The following is a 21,736-nucleotide window of genomic DNA, read 5'->3' as shown; positions in this document are numbered from 1 at the left end:
ACGTTCAGACCGATATTTATAGAGATTACCAAGTAAAATCTGTATCTTTTATTCCTTATCATATCGGAAAATAAGCAGGTTTAAAACGAAATGTTTCATATTTGCTTTCTTACTTTACCGATTTCTTCTGTTTCCTACACTGTCTACAAACGCCTGGCATTGCTCATAATTCCGGAATTTTCCAAATGGCCCATAACATATATATATCTTTAGATATATATTTACAAGTCATTTCGTAGCTGTTTTATTATTTTATCATCGTTCTATATCAGCAATTTTGCCAAGTTATTTATATTTTACATATTTTCAATTACATACGTTTATTTTATTCATTTAATTCTTAAGAACGACATCGACATCCTTTTGGGGCAAAAACAGAGCAATGAATAAATCATTGTTATTATAGCAACAAAGTATAAATGCATTTTGATAAATAAATCATTACTTTCTGCACGCGACATATATTAATCAAATAATATTAATGATAATATTAATAATAATAATAATAATAATAATAATAATAATAATAATAATAATAATAATAATAATAATAATAATAGCGATAATAACGATGTAATTATAGTATACTATGAACAATTTTCATATAATCTTTTTATAGTTTACGTTTCTTTTGTCGATAATGAAAACGTTGAATTCTAATTCGTTACACTAAAAATTCCAATAGAAAAATGACGCGAGATATTTTTCAGACTTTTGTATTATTCTATTTTCTTTTTTTTTGATAATAGTTTTATATTTCTTATACAAATTTACTAACGATTAGATTTGAATTTAATTTCAGCTAATATTCTACACTTTTGCTACGTAATTCGAAGGAAAAAGGCCAGTTTTTCCTTTCAGTCTTCCGTGCCACCATCCACCCTCGTCTGAAAAGAAAAGTAAAAACAAAATAAGGAAAAAGAAATTATACGTAATTAATACGTATATGATGATGTGAAAAACATACACATAAATGTTCATGTTTGAGTACATCATTATGTTATAATTTTCAACTTACGTTCTTTGAGTACTTCGATTACGTCACCTTCCTTTAATGTAAGCTCATCGAGATCTTGTGGGCTGTAATCATAAATTGCCTTGACCTTAGGTAAATTTGGTAAAGGCGGTTTTTGCGGAGGCATTTGATTAGGATTAACTGTATTACGTAATACATTCCTATCTTTAGCACTAGCTCCACCACCTTCGATACGTTTTATTCTACTATTTAAAAAATCTTGATCGTTATTATTATTGTTATATTCTTTAGTATTTAACGGAGGTAATTTAAATCCAGACGAGTGTCTCGTGTTATCTTGCATCGGTGGTGGGTCCGTTGGTGGTGGGGGAAATTTTAACAAACCTAAAAACGTCATATCATTTGATATAATATTATTATCTTCAAAATATTCTTCCAAAAATTATTATTTTTATTGTTATTATTTTATTTACCACGTGGACCACCATCAGGATTCGTGAACATTCCCATCATCGTGATTGAACTCTGCAATTTGTTGTATTGTTTATTTGTACTCTTAGTAGTAGTAGCTTTGGTGCTGTTTTGAAATAGCGTTGGTCTAATATTTGGTCGATTAGATGGTATGCTTGGTCTACTATTAGAAACGGTATTCAACATGTTAGAATTAACGTTTCTCGTAGATGCGACAGGTTGTAAATCAGGAGTTCTAGTTGAGATATTCGATCTAATCGAACAAGTCTGATCGTTTCCTTCACGATCCGTATTTTCTATTGTTCTCATTTGACTCATTTGATTGACCGTTTTTCCAATATTACGAGAACTTTGAAAATTGTTAGTATTTTCTTTGTAAATCGTATGAAAATTCATGATAGTCGATCTATTCGGATTTGGTTCTAAATTATACAAATAAATTTTATTAACATTATTTATATTTATACAAATTGTTCTATCGACGTAACTTTATCAATATTATCTAAACTTTATTTCGATTCAGTTTATGAGTAATTAAAATAAGTATGTGTTAACGTTAAAACGTAAAATACATTATTTCATAGAAGAACTACTTAAAGTTTATAATAAAATTCTTATTATAAGTTTTCCCGAAAACGCTCCGTTATTTCGTGAAATGTTTAATTTCGAAAATGTTTAATTTTAATTCTATCAAATAATAGAATTATACGTTTTAACGATAATATATATACAATCTTGTTGTTTCAATTGAAAATACTTACTAGTAGTACTGGGTAAACCTGGTCCGATACTAACGTTCAAGATCTTTCCACTTGACTTCAATATTTCTTTATCACCATAATCAATTTGATTGAATATTAATTGTTTCGTACCTCCACCACCCCAACCCTCTTTCTTAACCTTGTACTCTATACTGTAAAAGATAATATTATATGAATCATTTCCTTGATATTCGCAAACATATATATATAAGTATATTACTAACTTATTATTAAATCTTATTATCAAAGCGTGTCCAACTTCTTCCATATATTTTTTACTTAACAAGGATAAGAATTCCGTCTTGAAGACTAATTCCAATAGACTAGCATAATCCTCTTTAGTATGTATTACAACGAAGTCATCTTGTAGCGTGCTCAATGAAACGTAACTTATTTGTTCAAATGATAATTTTCTTTTGATTATTTCCCTGGTTTTACCTTTTTCAGGACCCTTTTTGATTTGTTCACGACCAATCAAATATAGGAATTTACCGGTAAGCAAGAGATCTCTTCTGCATACCTGCGATTAGATACAACACAATGCTAATTATTTAAGATTGTCAATACCTAAGTCACGAAAGAAACGTTTCCTCCTCTTCTTAATCATTATCATTATTATCCGTAACTGAATAATGAGAAAAAGAAGAAAAAGGAAAAAGAATAGTTGTTTTGCTATATTCTCACCTTAAACCTTCTGTCATATTTCTTAACAATTTCTGCGAATAAGACCTTCTCTCTTCTGCCAATTAAATTCATCGTCAATGGTTTGGCCTCCATTCCTATATAATCACCTACAAAGTTTCGATTCAAACTTGCCCGTCTCCGTTCCTTATGACCGAACAACAAATCAGCAGCTTCCTGTTTTTGTTGGGCCTGTCTCTTTCGCGTGAAATATTTTTTAAACGCTTTTTGTATTATTCGCGCGTACAAATTGTATTTTCTATCCCTTGCTTCTTCCAACATGAAAAGCTACAAGGTTAATTTTATAATCAACAAGTTAATAATTGATGACATTAATTACAAATTTAAAAAACATCCAAATTATATTTATACTTATTATTATTAGTTAAAAATATTTCTTTTTTCTTTTCAAAAATTAATTTTCAATTTACTTTCGTAATAAGCGTTTTAATAATCGTTGACGATCCATACAATGATGATCAATAAATTGGATAAATCTTCGATTAACCCTTTGAGGGGCTGTGACACGAGGAGGGGGGATGACACGTATACGTGTTTGTTAATATAAATGCAAATAATGTAATATTGTTTTATATTTTGAATCATGTCACATCAAAATTATGTATATAAGAAACCAAAACTTTAATTATTAAATATAATTTATTATTAGATGTAATTAGTAAAATCAATCACACGAAACAAACATACTAGTGATAAAATATTCCATTCTTACTAAACACTCTTTTTAGTTTCTTTTTTACTAAACACTTCAGCTAAGAGTGTATTCAGTATTCAAAGGGTTAAGACTGTTCAACTAAAGAATATCCATTTTATCTAAACAAATTAAATCGATTAATCTTCGATGGATTTACCGTTTCGGGTGCCTTGATGAATAATTTGGATTTTCCAAGTTGATATTGCGATCTATCAATGTTAATACTTCCAAGTATGTATACTACGCCACGTTTCTCGTCTCCGGTCCAACGTGGCCAGGTTTCTTTTGTGAGAATCGCATATCTGTGAAGAAATTTTGCGAATGGTCTTCGATAAGCGAATCCTGCTCTGCGTACTCTGATATTTTCCTTTAAACCCAAATACTCAACCTAAAATATTGTTTAAATAATAAACATTTTTTTTTCCTTGTTAAATATTTTCTACATATCTTTATGCGTATACGTGTACGTTGATCTTATGTTGATAAATTACATCAATAAAATATTATCATTAAAGAAAAATTCAATTATTAGAAGCACCTATTATCTAAATTAATCTTACCTGATGTTTGACTCTGACTTGATCCCAATCCCTGGGTTTTTTTGTTTCGTTAGGTTTTATACAACGAATGTAATGCGGCGTACACGTCATTAATTGTTCAACCAAACGGCTTGCTTGAGTTCTTATTTTATTTCCGGCCGTTGTTGGCCGAGATTTTTGTAATGTCTTCGTTTTGTAAATATCTCTTTCAGCTGGATAAAGATTACGTACCAAAGAGCTGGAACAAATGCATATTTATTTAATCATCGTGAAAGTTTTTTAATATAGAAGAAGAAGAAAATGTGATGACTATTTGGTGAACTTGTTAATTAAAATCTTTCAATACTACATATATATATTGTTTTCTTTTTCTATTGCTAGAAATTCATTGTAAGACAACTCGCTGAGAATGAGAATGATGTAAATTTCTTTTTGGATCTACAAGTATACACCATTTTAATCCCCCTATTGTCTTAACAAACAACATGAGATGATGTCGGTAAAAAAAGTCAGCTAAATCCTATTTCGTTACTTCCAGTTTTCTTCGCTTTGTCACTTTTTCTTTTTTTTGTTTAATTTCATTATTCTCTCGTTCTCAGCAATACTGAGAAACACGAGAGATCGCTCCCACACTTTTACGAGACGTTCATTTATCAAATCGATTAATTTCAGAAAATAAAAAAGTAGACCCAAATTGACATACAAATTTGGAGTCTAATTTTTGAACAAATTTAGTTTCATAATATTATTTACATGATTTTAATATAATTATAGTAAATTGATATATTATCATTTGTTATATGTAGGTCCATCAAGATTTTTATCATTGGAGTTTTAAGTTTATATATATATATATATATATATATATATATATTAGCAAAATTTATATAAATAAGTTTGGATTTTGGCCATTTAGATCTATCAGGTCAGGCCAAAAGTTCGTGCGCATTACATCATTTAAAAATTTCACAAAAATGCGCACAAACTTTTGGACTGACCTAATAATTACTAATTTAATAAGAATTCTTTTAAATATTTTCGTTATAAATATAATTAGGAACGTTTTGTAAATTATCAGAAAAAAATTTCCTCAAAGTAAATTTTATGCGAGGGTGTTGGAAATCGTCTGTTTCATATATGGTACAGTAGGTTCGTGCATATTCATGAATTCAACGAGTGCATAGTACATTTTTATTAATGAACTGTAACGTATATAGTACGGTAAGTGTAAAATAGGTTAATCATAGGTGCTTTAATATTAAAATTAAAAACACATTATAAAAGTTAAGTTAATCTTTAACTCATAAATATTTTTCACTAATTGTAAAACATTGAAATTTGATTCAAGGTCGTTTAAATATTATTAATTTGGTTTTTAAACAACTTTGATACTTTTAATTAAATCCATTGAAAATTTTCCGTCGATCACAAAATGTGATTTTACTTTTTTCGTATCATTTAAAATAAATAAGATATTTTAAGTATTATAGTTAAATGAAACATCCTACGTAACTGCATATATATGTATACATGCATGCTATTAGGAGATGATAGAAATTATATTTTTTCTTTTTTCTTTTTTCTTTTTTCTCTAACAATGAGTTAATGCTAGTGAATAATACGCTTGTATCATCTAAACATAGTAAAGATGTATTTCTTTTCGTAATTTCTTACTTTGTACTTGTCTGCATCAGTTCTATCAAGTCTAGGAAAAGTACATCACGGTTTTTATCGCAGAAACCATCGACCGAGTAGGATACGACTCCGGCATAGTGAAGAATGGCGAAACCTTCAGCTGTATTTTGAAAGTGTGCGTGCTGGTTCGCCGCAATCGTCAGTTTCTGTAATACGATTAGTAATAATAATAATAATATTATAATAATAAACATTTGAATAAATTTAAATGATATTTGTTTTTTTTTCTTTTTTTTCAAATAATTTTCACTTTATTCATTTATTTTTATTCAAATTTATTTGAAAAGTCCCGTGTATTCATTCATTTTATTTATTCCATTTATATTCCGAATTCTATTTTATTTTTATTTAACTACTAATTTATTGTAAGATTTAATTTCTTCTTTATCTAAAAAAACTCGAGATTTATTTTATATATTTATATTTATATAAATTATTTTAACACATTCGTGGCCGCTGACGAGAATTCATGTCTTTTTAAGTTCTATTCCTGGTTACCACTGACGTGAATTCACGCCATTTTAAATTCTATTCCTGATTACCGCTGACGTGAATTCACGTCCTGAAATTTTTGTTTCTAAATGCGTCAACATTCGGAGCTTTTGATAACACAGCATAAAACGAATTTTGGTGCTTGCAATCTTAAAGCTGATTTTGGGTATATTGGGCGCGCTGATTCCAAATATACAAACCGTTTTTTCTATCAGCTCTAGTTTTTAAGAAAATCAATTTGGAAAATTCACACTTTTTTGAACTTTGGACCATATTTGCAGTGCAACAATTAACGATAAACAATTTCTAATCATAGCAGCAGATTCTGTAAACCTTTACAAACATAATGATATATATAGCTTATGCAATATTTATTTGCAAATATATTTGAACAATGATTGAACCCGGCGAGACCCTGTTTCGATACGAATTTTTCGGCATTCTTTTCGATTTTACGTCGTATTGGAGAATCTAGGGCAAAATTAAACAATATATAATTGCAAAATTGAAATTTCAAAATAAATTTTATAATTTTTATTCTTACTTTTTAACGATAGAAATTTGCGGTAACCAGCTTCAGAATTTCATTATTTTCGCCGGTACTCAGTATTAGAAACGGAAAAAAATTGCCGGCCGCAAATGTGTTAATATTTTATATATTTATATTTATACATATAAATATTTGTAAAACGTTTATAACCTTTTGTAAACCAGCATCAGCACCAGTACTACTGCCATGAAGCGTTGCACAAACGTCATCTAATACCAAAAATAATCCTGGTGGTCTTTTACCTTCCAATAATTCAACTACTATTGCATTGTTAAAATAATCTATACGTGTCCATTGTATATTCTCCGCTACGTATTCTTCCTGAAAATAAACAACAATTAATGTAAAACTAGAATATACATCTTGATGAAAAACATTTCTAAACGAATAATTCGTCGCGCTTGTTTTTGATATTAGAACAAGTTTTGAAACAATTAATTTAATTTCAATTAAACAAACAACGTTTTCTCTTTCTCGTTTCTACGAACGTCAAAGTAGTAGAAAATTCCGTCGTTTTATTTTACGTATCATTGATTCGTTCTTGTTTAACCAGATGAAAATTTCTCTTTCACAATTACATCTTTCACTTGTACGAGTATAATTAAGTTCATTTTATTTATATATATATGTATATATATTCTCAAACCCGTAAAAGGGAGAGTAATAAAGAAAACCACACACATAATATATATATATTTAATTAACAAATAGCCTGTCCCCGCCCCGAATTTCGAAGAATCACCCTGAATATAAATATGTAGATTTTTTTTGTGTTTAATTTTATTTACTCGTATAATACTCGAATAAAATTACGCAATAATGTCGATAAAAAGAGAAAACAAAAAAAATGTTTGTTAATAAAATATCTGAATGTTTATCAACGTTAATATTTAGTTGAATTAAATATTTGTTTGTTCCACTTTTTAAGTGGTACGATAGCGTGCAATGACAATAAGGTGGCCTTTACGGAAGTTATAAATCAACTTGCGATTTGAACAAAGACGACCATAGATTCGTTTCCCTCTCCCTGTTTTTTTTTTCTACTTTCTTTTCTTTCTTTTCTTATTTTCCATAAATGATGGGAACGGCATGTTGAGAAAATGAACGATTGAGTTTAGGTCGTTCGTTCCAGAATTTTATTTTTTTTCTAATAATTTTTTTTAATAAATTTCTGTTAGTATCTCGGAATACGAAATATTTATAATAATTATGATTTTTTGTTTTTAGTAACATGCTAATAATAATAATAGAAAAATATTTTTATATATAAATTTGAAAATCAAATTCTTTTTTAGCTTTTTTTAAAATCATCAAATCTGTATTTTTATATTTATAAGTATATTATTTAAATAATACAAAATTGACATATCTCTTTCTACAAAATTAATTTAATATATATACGTAATAATAAAAAAGATTTATGATTTAATTAAAAAAAAAAACCACACAATGGTTTTCTAATTTTGTTTTTTTTTTTTTTGTAATTTTCAAAAGGTCGACAAAATTGTTTAAATTGAAATTATTTTAGATTCGCTTTTAATATTCTTGATTTTTTTAATTATTATATTCGTAACATGTTATTGAATTAGAAAAATAAAAATGTTTAACAAAAAGAATACAATTCTTGTTCGCGTTATGCTCCGAATCTGGCAAAGAGATAGATGGATGATAATATGTTTAAAAAGACTACAAGTTAATAAAAAAAAGAAGAAAGATGGAGAAAGAATTGTCTCGAATAATAAACAATTCGCAGACTCGTTCTTTTGTATTCCCTAACGCGGTCTAGTTGTGAGTCTTTAACAAAAGAATATATATATACCTAAAGTATCATAGAAAAGTGGGACAATTTTTTCGTCGTGGGTTCTAACCACGTTAACGATTCTTTTTCAAAGGGAATTCAATTTAAGACCATTAGAATTTTAAGATCTAGAAGTGTATCTTTCTCCTTCGTCTATTTTCCTTTAGCAAAAGAAAATATTTTTTAATTTATTGTTAACTTTTTGTATACATGAGTGTAGGTTCAAAAGAAAAATAGATATGAGTAACCCTTTTTTCTTTTAAATTTGAGATAAGTACATAATTATTATTAGGTGTAGCAATTAATTTGATTTATTACTTTGATATATAAATGTAAACAAATTAGCCGCCATTTGAAAAAAAAATTAACAAAATTGTGAATTGACAAATTTGAAATGAACGTTACTCATATTCCCCTCACCCCATTTCCTTTAAATAACTCATACATAATTTTGTTTATAATTGATCGATTAACTGTTATTTTTAACCGACTTCTTTAATTGGTCGATAAAAAATGATTTATAGGATATTAATTAAATTATTAATTTATTAAATGTCCGTTTAATAAGAAATTTTTATTCAAAATACTTTATTTAAAAACATTTTGTATACGTCAATTTACTTTTTCGACGAGTCAAAATTTGTAATTTATTCACTGTTTAATATTTAGTATAATTTTCCTCCTAAAGTCTTGTCTACTTGATATTTATTGGTATAATGAACGTGTAATTTTCCGTACATGATGAAAAACATAAAATCAACCGGATTGTAAAGTACAAGTGTTAATAATGATAATTAATATAATCAATCTGAAAAGTACAACCGCACTAATATAAATACCGATATAATTGTATATAAATTACATATACGTGTATCCTTTATATGTATGCATACATGCATGCATGTATATAAGTATATACGCATAGGGTCGTTTGTCAGTCGTGGTGTATTGTTGTTCCGCGAATCCTTTCCACCTCTCTTAATTTCTCCTCGTACCAAAGATTAAACACAAATTAGCTATGATAAATGGGTTAACTGCATGCGACAAATGTTAACTAACATGTTCTACATAAGATCGCGTGTTTCTTAACGAGAATGCACTGGATCCTATGAATAAACAGACTTCTTAACTACTCGTTTTAGAACACATTTCAACAAAGTAATATTAAGTTATAGTTATTATTTAATTATTATTATTAATAATTATATTGAACAAAAATTTACGAGCTTTACGTATAATTTCGTAGAGAATAATTATAATCAAATTTTGAATGTAATTATATTAGGTCAATTTTGCATCGTATATAGTAGTTAAAGTTATTATATTAAGATATATTAATTATATTCATATTATCTTTTCGCGTAGTATGTTGTATATTAATGCAAACAGATGGAGGGAGGGGATGCGATAAATAAATGTTTGCAGACGGGTCAACAATTTATTTTCATCGATCGAACACATTTTTTATTTAACAAAATAAATAAAAATAAAAGTATTTTTTCTTATCCAAAATTATCAATTTTTCAAACCACCTTCGAAAAATTATATGTATATATATAAACAAAAATTGTACATATACCATGTAACAACGATCCCCAAAAAAATCAAATTGCTACGAAACTTTGGAATGATAAAAATTTTATAAAGATATAAAAAAAAAAGCAAAAATAAAGAAAACGTCAAAGAAACGTTACGAATGAATTGCGGAACACAAAATTCAATCTCCAGCGAATACTATATTTTCTTTTTATGTATAATATCATACGCTTGAAAGAGATTTGCTTGGGTGAATGTAGGATTATTCGAAGAAAAACTAAAAGCGAAGTATAATAATAATAATAATAATATTAATAATGAAAAAAAAATCTAAAACAAAGTCGAACTTTTGATAATGTTCTCGTGTAAGCAGCATGAGTAAGAAGTGAAAGCATTTATGGTCGTAATCGATGGAAAAGTATCGTACGACGATACCAAATTTGGTTAGCGTTAATTGTTCCCATCTATCCTTTTATGTTTCTCACTAATCAACGTATCCGTAAATTATTCTTATAAAAGTACGTTGAGATCTTTGTCATGTCATTATGTTAATTACCTATGATTACGTATGACTTTATAAGGCACCCAGTTTTTGATCGTCTAGTTAATCACATTTTGCGCAAGAATTTTTTTTTTTATATAATAATTTACTACAGTTTGATAGTTGGTTTATTTTTACATTAAAAAATTTATGGCGGAATATTATCATTAGAGTAAATATATTTTTTCTTTTCTATTATAACGATTAAAATTATTGCGAAAAATAAATAATAAATAATGAATTTAATCGATCAAATAATTAAACGTAACGTTGTTTAAATTAATTCAATTTATCAAAGGTATGACAATTATCGTGGAATTTGTTTAGATGTTTTATATTTTTTATGATTAATATTTAATTTTTTGTTCTGACAGATTATTGTAATTACATTGACATTTTTTTTTTTTAAGTAGATTATTTGGTTTAGTTTATCGATCTTACATTTAATCGATCAAACGATCATTGTAAACAAAAAATTTAATAATAATAAAAGTAATCAAAAGATTGTATAGTACTTCCTCGTTAAATATATATACCTAATTCTAAGTTTAATCGATAGATGAATGATAGAAACTAATCCTATCTAATAACGAGTATAATATCTTCAAGCATAATTTCATATCAATATCAAGAAATTGTCAGATAATTATAAAAAATTTTCTTTCTTTTTTTTAAAGGAAGAGAATACTATACTTGGTAATTTTCTCACATCACTTTAAACGAATTCTAAGAAAATTTTATACTTTAATTTGTCCTTGCATATACCTACCTCTATCTCTCTTTTTCTTTATATGTATATATGTATTTTTCTTGAACTCGTAAATACTTTCATTTGTGAAGCACGCTCTAATGCGTTAGATTCATGGCCTTCCTATAATTCATTTCTATTATTTCTTAGTTCATAAAGGCAAATAGAATAGGAAATCAGGTCGATCTGAAAGACACATACACATATACGAGAAACACACACAACTTCTTTTCATCATTTTCTACGTGATATTTTTCAGTATTACAATGAGTTACCTCGACAATGAGTTACTTCGAGTTGATTATGAGAATAACCTTCGCGTTTGTAATACCCTGTCATTTTTTCTTCTATTATTTAATCATTTAATAAATTAATCAATTAAATAAATATTTATTTATTTATTTACAACCGGTCGTATCCGGTAAATGAACGTGACTTAAAAATATCATTTCGTAATTTCATTTGATTAAATATACAATTAAATTATATCAATATATTATATTACATTAATTGAATATTATTAAATAATATGTTCGTACAAATATCAATGTTACAAAAAGTGTTCGTATGATTTTATAAAATAAGTATAAAAGAACACACATTTCTTTTGAGAACATTTGAAAAGAGGATTTTTTAATTGAGAAATTGAATTGAATGAAACGGAATGGAACGGAACGGAATGGAATGGAATGACGCGCGTGGTTGGTTACTTTTAATCGAGAAAACGTTTTCGCGGTTTACGCGAGTTAAGTACTTCTAATTGTCTTGATAAGCTTCCTTAATGGTTTCATCTTACTTTCGAAGTATCGTGTAATGGATTATCTATGTACAAGGATTAAACATTTCGTTAAGTTTTCACACACACACACACACACACACACACACACACACACACACACACACACACACACACACACACACACACACACACACACACACACACACACACACACACACACACACACACACACACACCACACACACACACACACACACACACACACACACACACACACACACACACACACACACACACACACACACACACACACACACACACACACACACACATTGAGTTGACAAGTACGAAAGTTGTAATTTTGTCTTTTGATGAATCAAAAATTATATTTGTTTCGTAATACTTGATTTGTGAATTAAATTTTACAAACTACGTAGCTGTGTTATTATTGTATAAATATATATATATATATATATATATATATATAATAATATTTATGTTTTAGTGGGTAGTAAATTACAATAATTATATTATTAGAGGTATACTAGATATAATTATATAAACATATATATTGGGTTGGCAACTAAGTGATTGCGGATTTTTTCGACAGATTATTATTAAAATAACCGCATTCATTTAGTTGTCAACCCAATACGTTGTATATGTTATAGTCCAAATGAGAAATGCCGGAATTATGAATAATGCCTAGGCATTGTTCACAATGCCAGGCGTTTTTAGGCAATGTTGGAAACAGAAGAAACCGGTAAAGTAAGGAAGCAGACATGATATATTTCGTTCTAAATCTGCTTATCTTTCGATATGATAGGGAACAAAAGATACAGATTTTCCATGGTAATTTCTATGAATATCGGTCTAAATGTAATAATCTTCCACTACGATAAGTAACAGTAGGCCCTACATAATAGCACACCGGCATTAAGTAAGTTTCAGTTTATAAAGGTGCGCATAGTATAGCGGCATGCATAGTCTCAAAAACCCGCTCCATACTCGCTTTTGTGGGGTGTGTGTTGTGTTGTGTGTGTGTGTGTGTGTATACAATGCCTAGGAAAAGTCCGTAACAATTATTCTGTTTTCTACATTGCCTAAAAACGCCTGGCATTGTTCATAATTCCGGATTTCCCATTTGGATTATAATATATATAATAATAGTTATATTAGTGGGTAGGAAATTAGAATAATTATATTATTAGGAGTATATTAGGTAACGTTATATTAGCTTTTTATTATTTGTTCGGTTAAGTTGTGTATTAATGTCGTGATATTATATGATAAGATATGATAAATAATTATAAAAATATATTAATAAAGACAATTGTAGATTTAAATTATATAAAAGTAAAATTTATGGTTAAAAAAATATTATAGTTAACTATTGAATCGTATATTAGGTCAATAGGATCAACCATAAGCAAAACAGTTTGGTATCGATCGTAAAAACGTCATCAAAAAGTTGCATTCTCTGTGCAACCAGTCGTCAACCTATAATCCTAGTTTGCACTTTATTTATCCCTCTTCTTCCCTCCTCCTTTATTTATCTATCTCTTGTCTACAAAAAAAAAAACAAAAAAAAAGAAATACAAATCGTTCAATCGTAAAGGTTGAATAAAATATTCGAAGAAAGAAACGAACTGTTTGCTTGGTTGGTTGGTTGCTTGTTTTCTTGGTACCTTGGTGTCTATTTAAACGTAAGATAAGATACATATTTAAATATTGAACGTTCTCGAAAATTGTTAAGTGAACGTAACCGGACGCGGGTTTTTATTATCTCGTAAATAAAACGAACGTAAGCGGGTTTTATATCCAATGAATCAGTTTATGTTCTTCAAAGTGAAGAAGAAGAAGAAGCTAACTGTAAAGTTGCATCGATAGGAAAACTGAAAAGAATAAGGATAACGTTGATAACGAATGTTCAACGAAATTAAAGATCTGATCTTTGTAATATATAAATTGCATCTTATATATGAGCAATTCCATTACTTTTCGAATGACTTCTCGGGAGGGGTCGATCGATTTTGCTCTAAGTTGAAAATCTCGACCTTATAAAGTATCCCCACATACCTCATTTCAGTCCTCTAAGTGCCATAGATCATGAGAACAAGCTTTGCAAAGGTCTAAAAATCACCATCTTGAGCCCATTTTCAAAAATTCGGTTCTCGAAAACTTCAAGCGCGAATCGAATTATTTATGTCAGGTTTCTTTTATTGTATCCTCTAGTATGTAGAAAAAAATATTTTATAGAGCCCTAGACTATTTAACCTTTTTTTTGACACAGTTAACAAAAATAAAAATTTCAGCAAAATGACCATTTTTAAATGGCCACCAAAAATTCAATTTTCAACCGATTTGCTTTCGATATGGCTGATTTTTTTCGTTAATCTATGCCTTTCAAGGGAGTAACTCCAAAAAAATTATTTGCTTGCAGGGATCGCTAATAGTCCGCTTCAAAGTTTGTAATTTCTGAAAAATCGCTAATTTTGACCTTCCAGTACGCATTTCTATCAATTTCAAATCTCACCAAAATTTAACTGGACGTAGTGTTTTATGTCTAGAACAATCCCTGTCAAGGATTTTCGTGGCCCGAACTTCTGTCATTTTTTACAATCTACTGAACTTTGGTAAAATCGTTAAAAATTTGGATTCTTAAATTTAATAAAAAAATTAGTTTTTAATTCTTTCGCTACGGGTGCCGACTATAATCGGTGTCCGCGCGACAACCTGTATGTACGGTTGCCGACTATAATCTTTGCGTCGATCCTTATTTTAGAATTTACTCTATTCTCAATTAAATTATTAAGAACTATAATTTCATGTCTAACAACTTTAAATTATATTTTTATTTATAATAATAGCAAAATTTGCAAATATGTAAATAACTGAATACCCATAAAATATACTTATTTTCATGTTTCTCATATAATACGACGAGCCAGTTGTTACTTAGCTCGTAAAATAATATATATACAAGAAAATCACAAAGTAGCGTTAAAAGACGTAAGTGTGAACATCGAAGACTACCGACGAGAAATGTGCACACTTCACGGGGGTACCCATTCAGTGGCGTCACCCCGGCGGAGCGGACTGCTGTAGCGAAAGTGTTAATCAAATTGTTTTTAATTTATTTACGTTGTATTGACTTCATTTTAATGTAATATTATCCAAATTAAAGCAATATAAACAATACAAAAAAAGTAGCAACTTTATATTAAATTTAAGAATCAAAATTTTTATCGATTATACCAAAGTTCAGTAGATTGTAGAAATTGGCAGAAGTTCGAGCCAAGAAAATCCTTGACAGGGATTGTTCTAGACATAAAACACTACGTCTAGTTAAATTTTGGTGAGATTTGGAGTTGATAGAAATGCTTACTGGAAGGTCAAAATTAGCGATCTCTGCAAGCAAATAAATTTTTTGGAGTTACTCGCTTGAAGGGCATAGATTAATGAAAAAAAATCAGCCTTATCAAAAGTAATTCAGTTGAAAATTGAACTTTTGGTAGCCATTTGAAAATTGTCATTTTGCTGAAATTTTTATCTTTGTTAACTATATCAAAAAAAAGGTCAAAGGGCTCTAAAATATTTTTTTCTACATACTAGAAGGGGGGATACTTTATAAGGTACGTCGAGATTCTCAACTTAGAACTAAATCAATTGACCCCTCCCGAGAAGTCATTCGAAAAGTAATGGAATTGCTCATATATATAAATATTGATGACAATTTCAATTGGAGAATGAGTTGAAATATTCACCATGCGTATATATGGTTTACCTATTTAGAAAACATTTATAATAAAATTTATTTATATGATTTATATTTATAAAAATATAAATAATACTATAGAGTATTTATCTTTCCAATATAGAATATATATAAATATATTAGGTATACAAATAAGTTTCCGCCGTTTTTTTATTAAAAATTAAGTATTTATTCTAGAAGAATGGTAATTTTAAGGTTATTTAAAATACTGTCCATCACTTGCAATGACTTTTTCCCATCTCTCAGGCAACATTCGGATCCCACGTCGGAAGAACTCCTTGTCTTTTGAGGCTATCCACGAATCAACCCAATTTTTGGTATCTTCATATGATTTGAACCGTTGCTCCGACAGAGCATGTGCCATAGACCGAAATAGGTGATAATCGGACGGTGCAATGTCTGGTGAATACGGCGGGTGGGGTAACACTTCCCAATCAAGTGTTTCCAAATACTTTTTCACGGGAGCCGCTACATGTGGACGAGCATTGTCATGCAGGAGAATAATTTTTTCGTGTCTAGAATAGTATTGAGGGCGTTTTTCCTTCAGAGCTCGGCTCAATCTCATTAATTGTGTTCGATAGAGGGCTCCGGTGATTGTTTCGCTCGGATTAAGCAACTCATAATACACTACACCCAGCTGATCCCACCAAATACACAGCCTGAGTTTTTTTCCGTGAATATTCGGTTTTGCTGTTGATGTTGACGCATGGCTTGGTAATTCCCATGATTTTCTTCTTTTTGGATTATCATAATGTATCCATTTCTAGTCACCAGTGGTGATACGATGTAAAAAACCCTTTTTTTTATGTCTAGCAAGCAGTATTTACTTAAGCATAATCGGCGTTCAATATCTCTCGGCTTTAATTCGTACGGAACCCAATTTCCTGGTTTATTAATCATTCCTAATGATTTTAAACGATGTGAGACTGCTTGCTGAGTGACTTCTAATGTTACAGCAATTTCTTTTTGTGTTTGAGATGAATCTTCCTCCAATATTTCCTCCAATTCTGCATTCTCGTAAATTTTTGGCCTTCCACTGCGATCTTTGTCTTCTACGTCGAAATCACCGTTTTTAAACTTTTGAAACCACTCACGACACGTTCTCTCACTCAAAGCAGTCTCACCATATGCTTCTACGAGCAATCGATGCGCCTCAGCAGCAGATTTCTTTATATTAAAGAAGTAAACTAATATTTCCCGCAAATGACGCTTATTTGGCTCAAATTTGGACATTTTCAACTAAAAAAAATTATATTTTACAAATATGAAATCAATAATATTAATAGGTTATGTTGTTCTTAAACGTCCAAACTAATTTTTAAGCAGGATATCATCTGCGAAAGTTAACGGAAACTACGCGCCGCGCTATCTACATTAAAACGGCGGAAACTTATTTGTACACCTAATATGAATATATATATATATATATATATATATATATATATATATTATAATCGAATATAAATAATATATATGTTATATCAATTATTAAAAAAAAAAAGAACAATCCAATGAACCGATTTGAATATAAAGATATTTTGAACAAAGAATGTTCTAAAGTAGTAAAAACAGATACACGACTCTAACAGCCTTAGGTTGTTATTCCTGAACAATGGGTTTTCTCATTCTCTTTAACCGTGTGCCTTTAAAGGTGTCGGTAACACTATGGTGTACTTGAAAGAACGTCACGAAAGTGTAACGCGTAGTACATATGTATGTATTTAAGTACATACATACCAGGTATACGAAGGAACTTTGGTTTATTTTGAAGAAGAGACGAGACTACTACTACTACAGGAAATCCTGCCATTCAGAACAAACTAAATAGGTTAACACGATTTATTAAGAGATATTCCTTTTCTGTCCAACATTTCTTCATGTTCGGATTATTTAAGAGAGGTTAAACACAACAATAAAAAAAGAATAAAAATCCAATTTATATGTCCCACCCCCCCTTCAAAATCCCACCCTACTGAAATATTGATATTTAACAATGTTTAAAATTATATGTGATAAAGATAAAAATTGATTAATTAATTGATTTATTTATTTCTTTATTTGTTAGATCAAAAACGTGGATTACATTACTATTAAAGAATAATATTATATTATGAATGTTGGTAACCATAAACGTCACGAGAAAGAAAGTTGAACGAGATCGTGACAATAAAATTTTGTTAAAAAAATCATATCACGTACAATTAAAACAATTTGCGCGTTAGGTATGTACGAGTGTATTATAATAATTATTAACGTTCTCGATGTGACGTGTAAAAATGTCACAATCGAGAGGTCAATAGTATTACGTTGAGCGAAGAAAGTGACAGAAGAAGGGACTTTCTCTAAACGTTCCATATTTCAATTTTACGATCAACACAGTTGTTATTATCTACCTTTTCTCACTTAATGTCATTAAGATTGTTAACGTCAGTCAGCAGAACGATCAATTGAATTACTTACGTTTGAGTCGGTACTAATTAGATAATCGTCATTTTAATTTAACTCGAATTTAAATTTGAGTTTTCTTTAAAACGTTTAACATTTATTAAGAACAATTTTGTAAATGCAACGTCGAGAAAAAAATTACAAGAAAACAAAATGGAAGAATATAAAAAAAATAAATTATGAAAAATAATATGCTAAATCTGAATAATGAAAAAAAAAATTATTAATCATAAGAACGACAATAAATTTAATTAAAGAGAGAGAGAGAGAGAGAAAGAAATGTATGTGTGACGAGAAAAGATAATTAAATGGAAAATTAAGTGAAAGTAAATTCGGATCGATGAATGTAACGGAAGTTAAACAAACAAACAAAATGAAAAGAACGATATTAATAGAGATAAATCCTTTTTTTGTATCTTTCTCTTCAAAATATTTAACATAACAAGTTTAACATCGATCCTATCACGAAGTAACATTTGTGAAACAGAAAACGTTATCGTTTCCTACCATTTCTGATTTAGTGGAAAAATAATATAATTATTAATTATTCGATTATATATAGAATTCAATATATATTACGATATACGAGAGATTTGAAGATTCATTTATTTGTCCGTCGTCAAAAATTTTCGCTATAGTTATTAGAAATTTGTAAAAGCAAAAAAAAAAACATAAATTCTTAATTATATCTCGATTTATTATTTAGAGAAAAATTATTTTGATATTTGAACACGATTGGAGGAAAATGAATTAAAATAAAAAATCGTCAAAGATAGGAAAATCTTTTTCATCGTTACGTTTTGCATTACGGATTTGCAAAAGTGCATTGAATTTTCAAAGAAATGCGCTTATATTTTGGTTTAACGAACGAACGTTTCGAGAAAAATATGAGTTGATCTAAAGATAAATTAAATGGAAAAAAAGAAAGAACGGATAAAGAAAGTTAGAGTAAGAAAGAAATATACACGAACACGTATACGTGCAGAATAAGAGTGTGTGAGAGAGAGGAAAAATAAGATACATGCACGTACTGAATAAAAGAAAAAGAAACAACACACACACACACACATATACGCATATAGAATTATCGTGATCGAGTAAAAATGTTTATATATACGTATATTTTGAAATGAGTTAAAAGAATGAACTCTCTTGCCACTTAACTGTCCCAAGAAGATCATTTTGAATGTAAAAGGAAGTCTGTGACATATTTTCTCTCTTGAGTTAACTCAAAATACGTAACCTTATCTCATTCGTGATCATTTTCTTTCTTATTTCTGTACGTATACGACATACGACAAATAATCTAGAAAAATAAAAAGATATATATATCTTTCTATATAAAAGAAAAAGAGTGATTATTTCCTACGAGTTCTCTCATATTATCTGTCTCGTTTATGATCAATTTAATTTACTCGTACATTGTGTGTACGAGAAAGATATTAAACATATTCACTGTTACACGAATTTATTATGTTTCATTTGGTTAGGATCACTTTTATCTTGTTATTCCATTCTATCATTTATCATTATTTTACTTTTTAAAAAAAGTTGACTCTTTTTTTATTTTATTATTTATAATACATAATTGGGCTATCCTCTATTTTGGGGGAGTGGGAAGAAAGAAGATGGTTTTCAATTTTTGTATTTATATTATTTTGTTTTATTTTATTTAGTTTTTCATTCTTAGATATATTTTAACGATTCAGACAATTATTCTACCTTTTATAAGATTTGTATTATTAATTAAAGGTATGTATATCGTACTTTTTTGTTAAAAAAATTAGCAGCAGTAAATGTTTAGTAATAACACATACGTGTGAAAATAAAGTTAACCAACGAATGATATTTTTTATATAAATATAATATATACATATAAGTAAAAAATAAATATAATAAAGTAATTTATGAATATAATATCTTATATAATGAATACCTATACATACAAACAAATGTGGTTGATCTAGAATGAACAAAGTTAGAAAATATAGAAGTGGCTATTAATTACTTAATAAAAAGGAATAAAAATAAAAAATAAAAAAATAAAAAAATAAATAAATAAAGGAAGGAAGGAAGGAAGAAAGGAGAAAAATGAGAAAAATGAGAAGAGAAAACAGAATGGCTGCGGTCGAAATCAAATAAAAGGAAAGCTGAAATAATAAGGTACGTCGATGTTTGAAGGAAAACGATGAAAACGATGATGTTCATCGTTGTTGTTTACGTCGGTGGCTTTTTTATTGATCATAAGAAAAATACATAAAAAAAAAACAAAATGAAGAATTACATTAAAATAAGTACAAATAAAAAGAATATTGTTCCGTATTACGCGTACTTTTTCGTTTTATATCATTTTATTTATTTTATTTTCATTTGCATTCATCGATAATGATTAAGACAAGATAAACGATGAAAAACAAAACAAAAAACAGATAAATGAACGTACGTTTATACATGCCTTATTTTTTTTATTTAACAGATCGAACACGTCTTAATGGGGATCGTTTATGCAAATGTTTCTTGTAAACGTTCGAAAACATTTTTGGCAACATTTAAAAAAAACATTCGTAGAGTATAATTTTAATAACAAATGCATGAAATATTAAAAAAATTAATTTGTACATAAAATTTCTAATAAAATCTCTAACAAATGAATTTTTAATTCGTTCCTAAGGAAAAACTGATTCCAAATAAAAATACAAATTTTTCAATAATACGATAGTAGTAAAAATTAGATAATATGACAAGAACAAATTATTTTCTCCTATATCGTTTTTGTCCCACCAAATAATAATTACGAAAGATATATTATAACAAATATATATATTATTTTCTACCATATTTGTTTTACCACCTAAAATATTAAAAAATTATTTCAAACAATTTCGAATATTCCATTTGAATAATCTCATCGAATTTTCAAGAATTACTGTGAGATGATAAAAGGGAAAAAGATAGAATCCTACGTGAGGGCGAGTTAAAAGTATAATAATAAACATGAGTATGAAACAATGCAAAGAAAATATGTGGGAGGGAGGAGGAGGAAGAGAATAAGGAAGAGAAGGATGATAAAACGAATAAAAAGAGAGAGAGACAAGAGTAAGGAAGAGGAAGAAAATGTGGGTATCGTTGCCATAATAGTGTGTAGTAATAGTAACAGTAGTAGTAGTAGGCTCAGGACGAGAGATAAAAAGAAAAAGATAGAGGAAGCGAAAAATAAAAACAGACAAAGAAAGAAAGAGAAAGAAAGAGAGAGAGAGAGAGAGAGAGAGAG

At 28.6% G+C, this 21,736-nt stretch overlaps 1 protein-coding gene across 1 annotated transcript in view; it reads right to left on the bottom strand.

Annotated features, from left to right (window-relative positions):
- Nucleotides 1-738: 738 nt before the first annotated feature.
- Nucleotides 739-21,736, bottom strand: part of LOC122513162 (unconventional myosin-If-like) — a 57,093-nt gene continuing 36,095 nt past the window's right edge. The window contains exons 11-20 of the mRNA XM_043629437.1: nt 7,031-7,201; nt 5,818-5,984; nt 4,165-4,381; nt 3,762-3,992; nt 2,893-3,177; nt 2,433-2,728; nt 2,209-2,360; nt 1,450-1,869; nt 1,019-1,360; nt 739-887 (exon numbers count right to left, since the gene is read on the bottom strand). Coding sequence (XP_043485372.1) covers nt 811-887; nt 1,019-1,360; nt 1,450-1,869; nt 2,209-2,360; nt 2,433-2,728; nt 2,893-3,177; nt 3,762-3,992; nt 4,165-4,381; nt 5,818-5,984; nt 7,031-7,201 — 2,358 coding nt within the window. The 3' untranslated portion in view covers nt 739-810. The remainder of the gene's footprint in view (nt 888-1,018; nt 1,361-1,449; nt 1,870-2,208; nt 2,361-2,432; nt 2,729-2,892; nt 3,178-3,761; nt 3,993-4,164; nt 4,382-5,817; nt 5,985-7,030; nt 7,202-21,736) is intronic.

The sequence above is a fragment of the Polistes fuscatus genome, unplaced genomic scaffold (genome assembly GCF_010416935.1).
Source record: "Polistes fuscatus isolate 324 unplaced genomic scaffold, CU_Pfus_HIC Scaffold1, whole genome shotgun sequence".
Lineage (NCBI taxonomy): Eukaryota > Metazoa > Arthropoda > Insecta > Hymenoptera > Vespidae > Polistes > Polistes fuscatus.
Note: the sequence above shows the minus strand (reverse complement) of the source record. Positions and strands in the feature narration are given on the sequence as shown.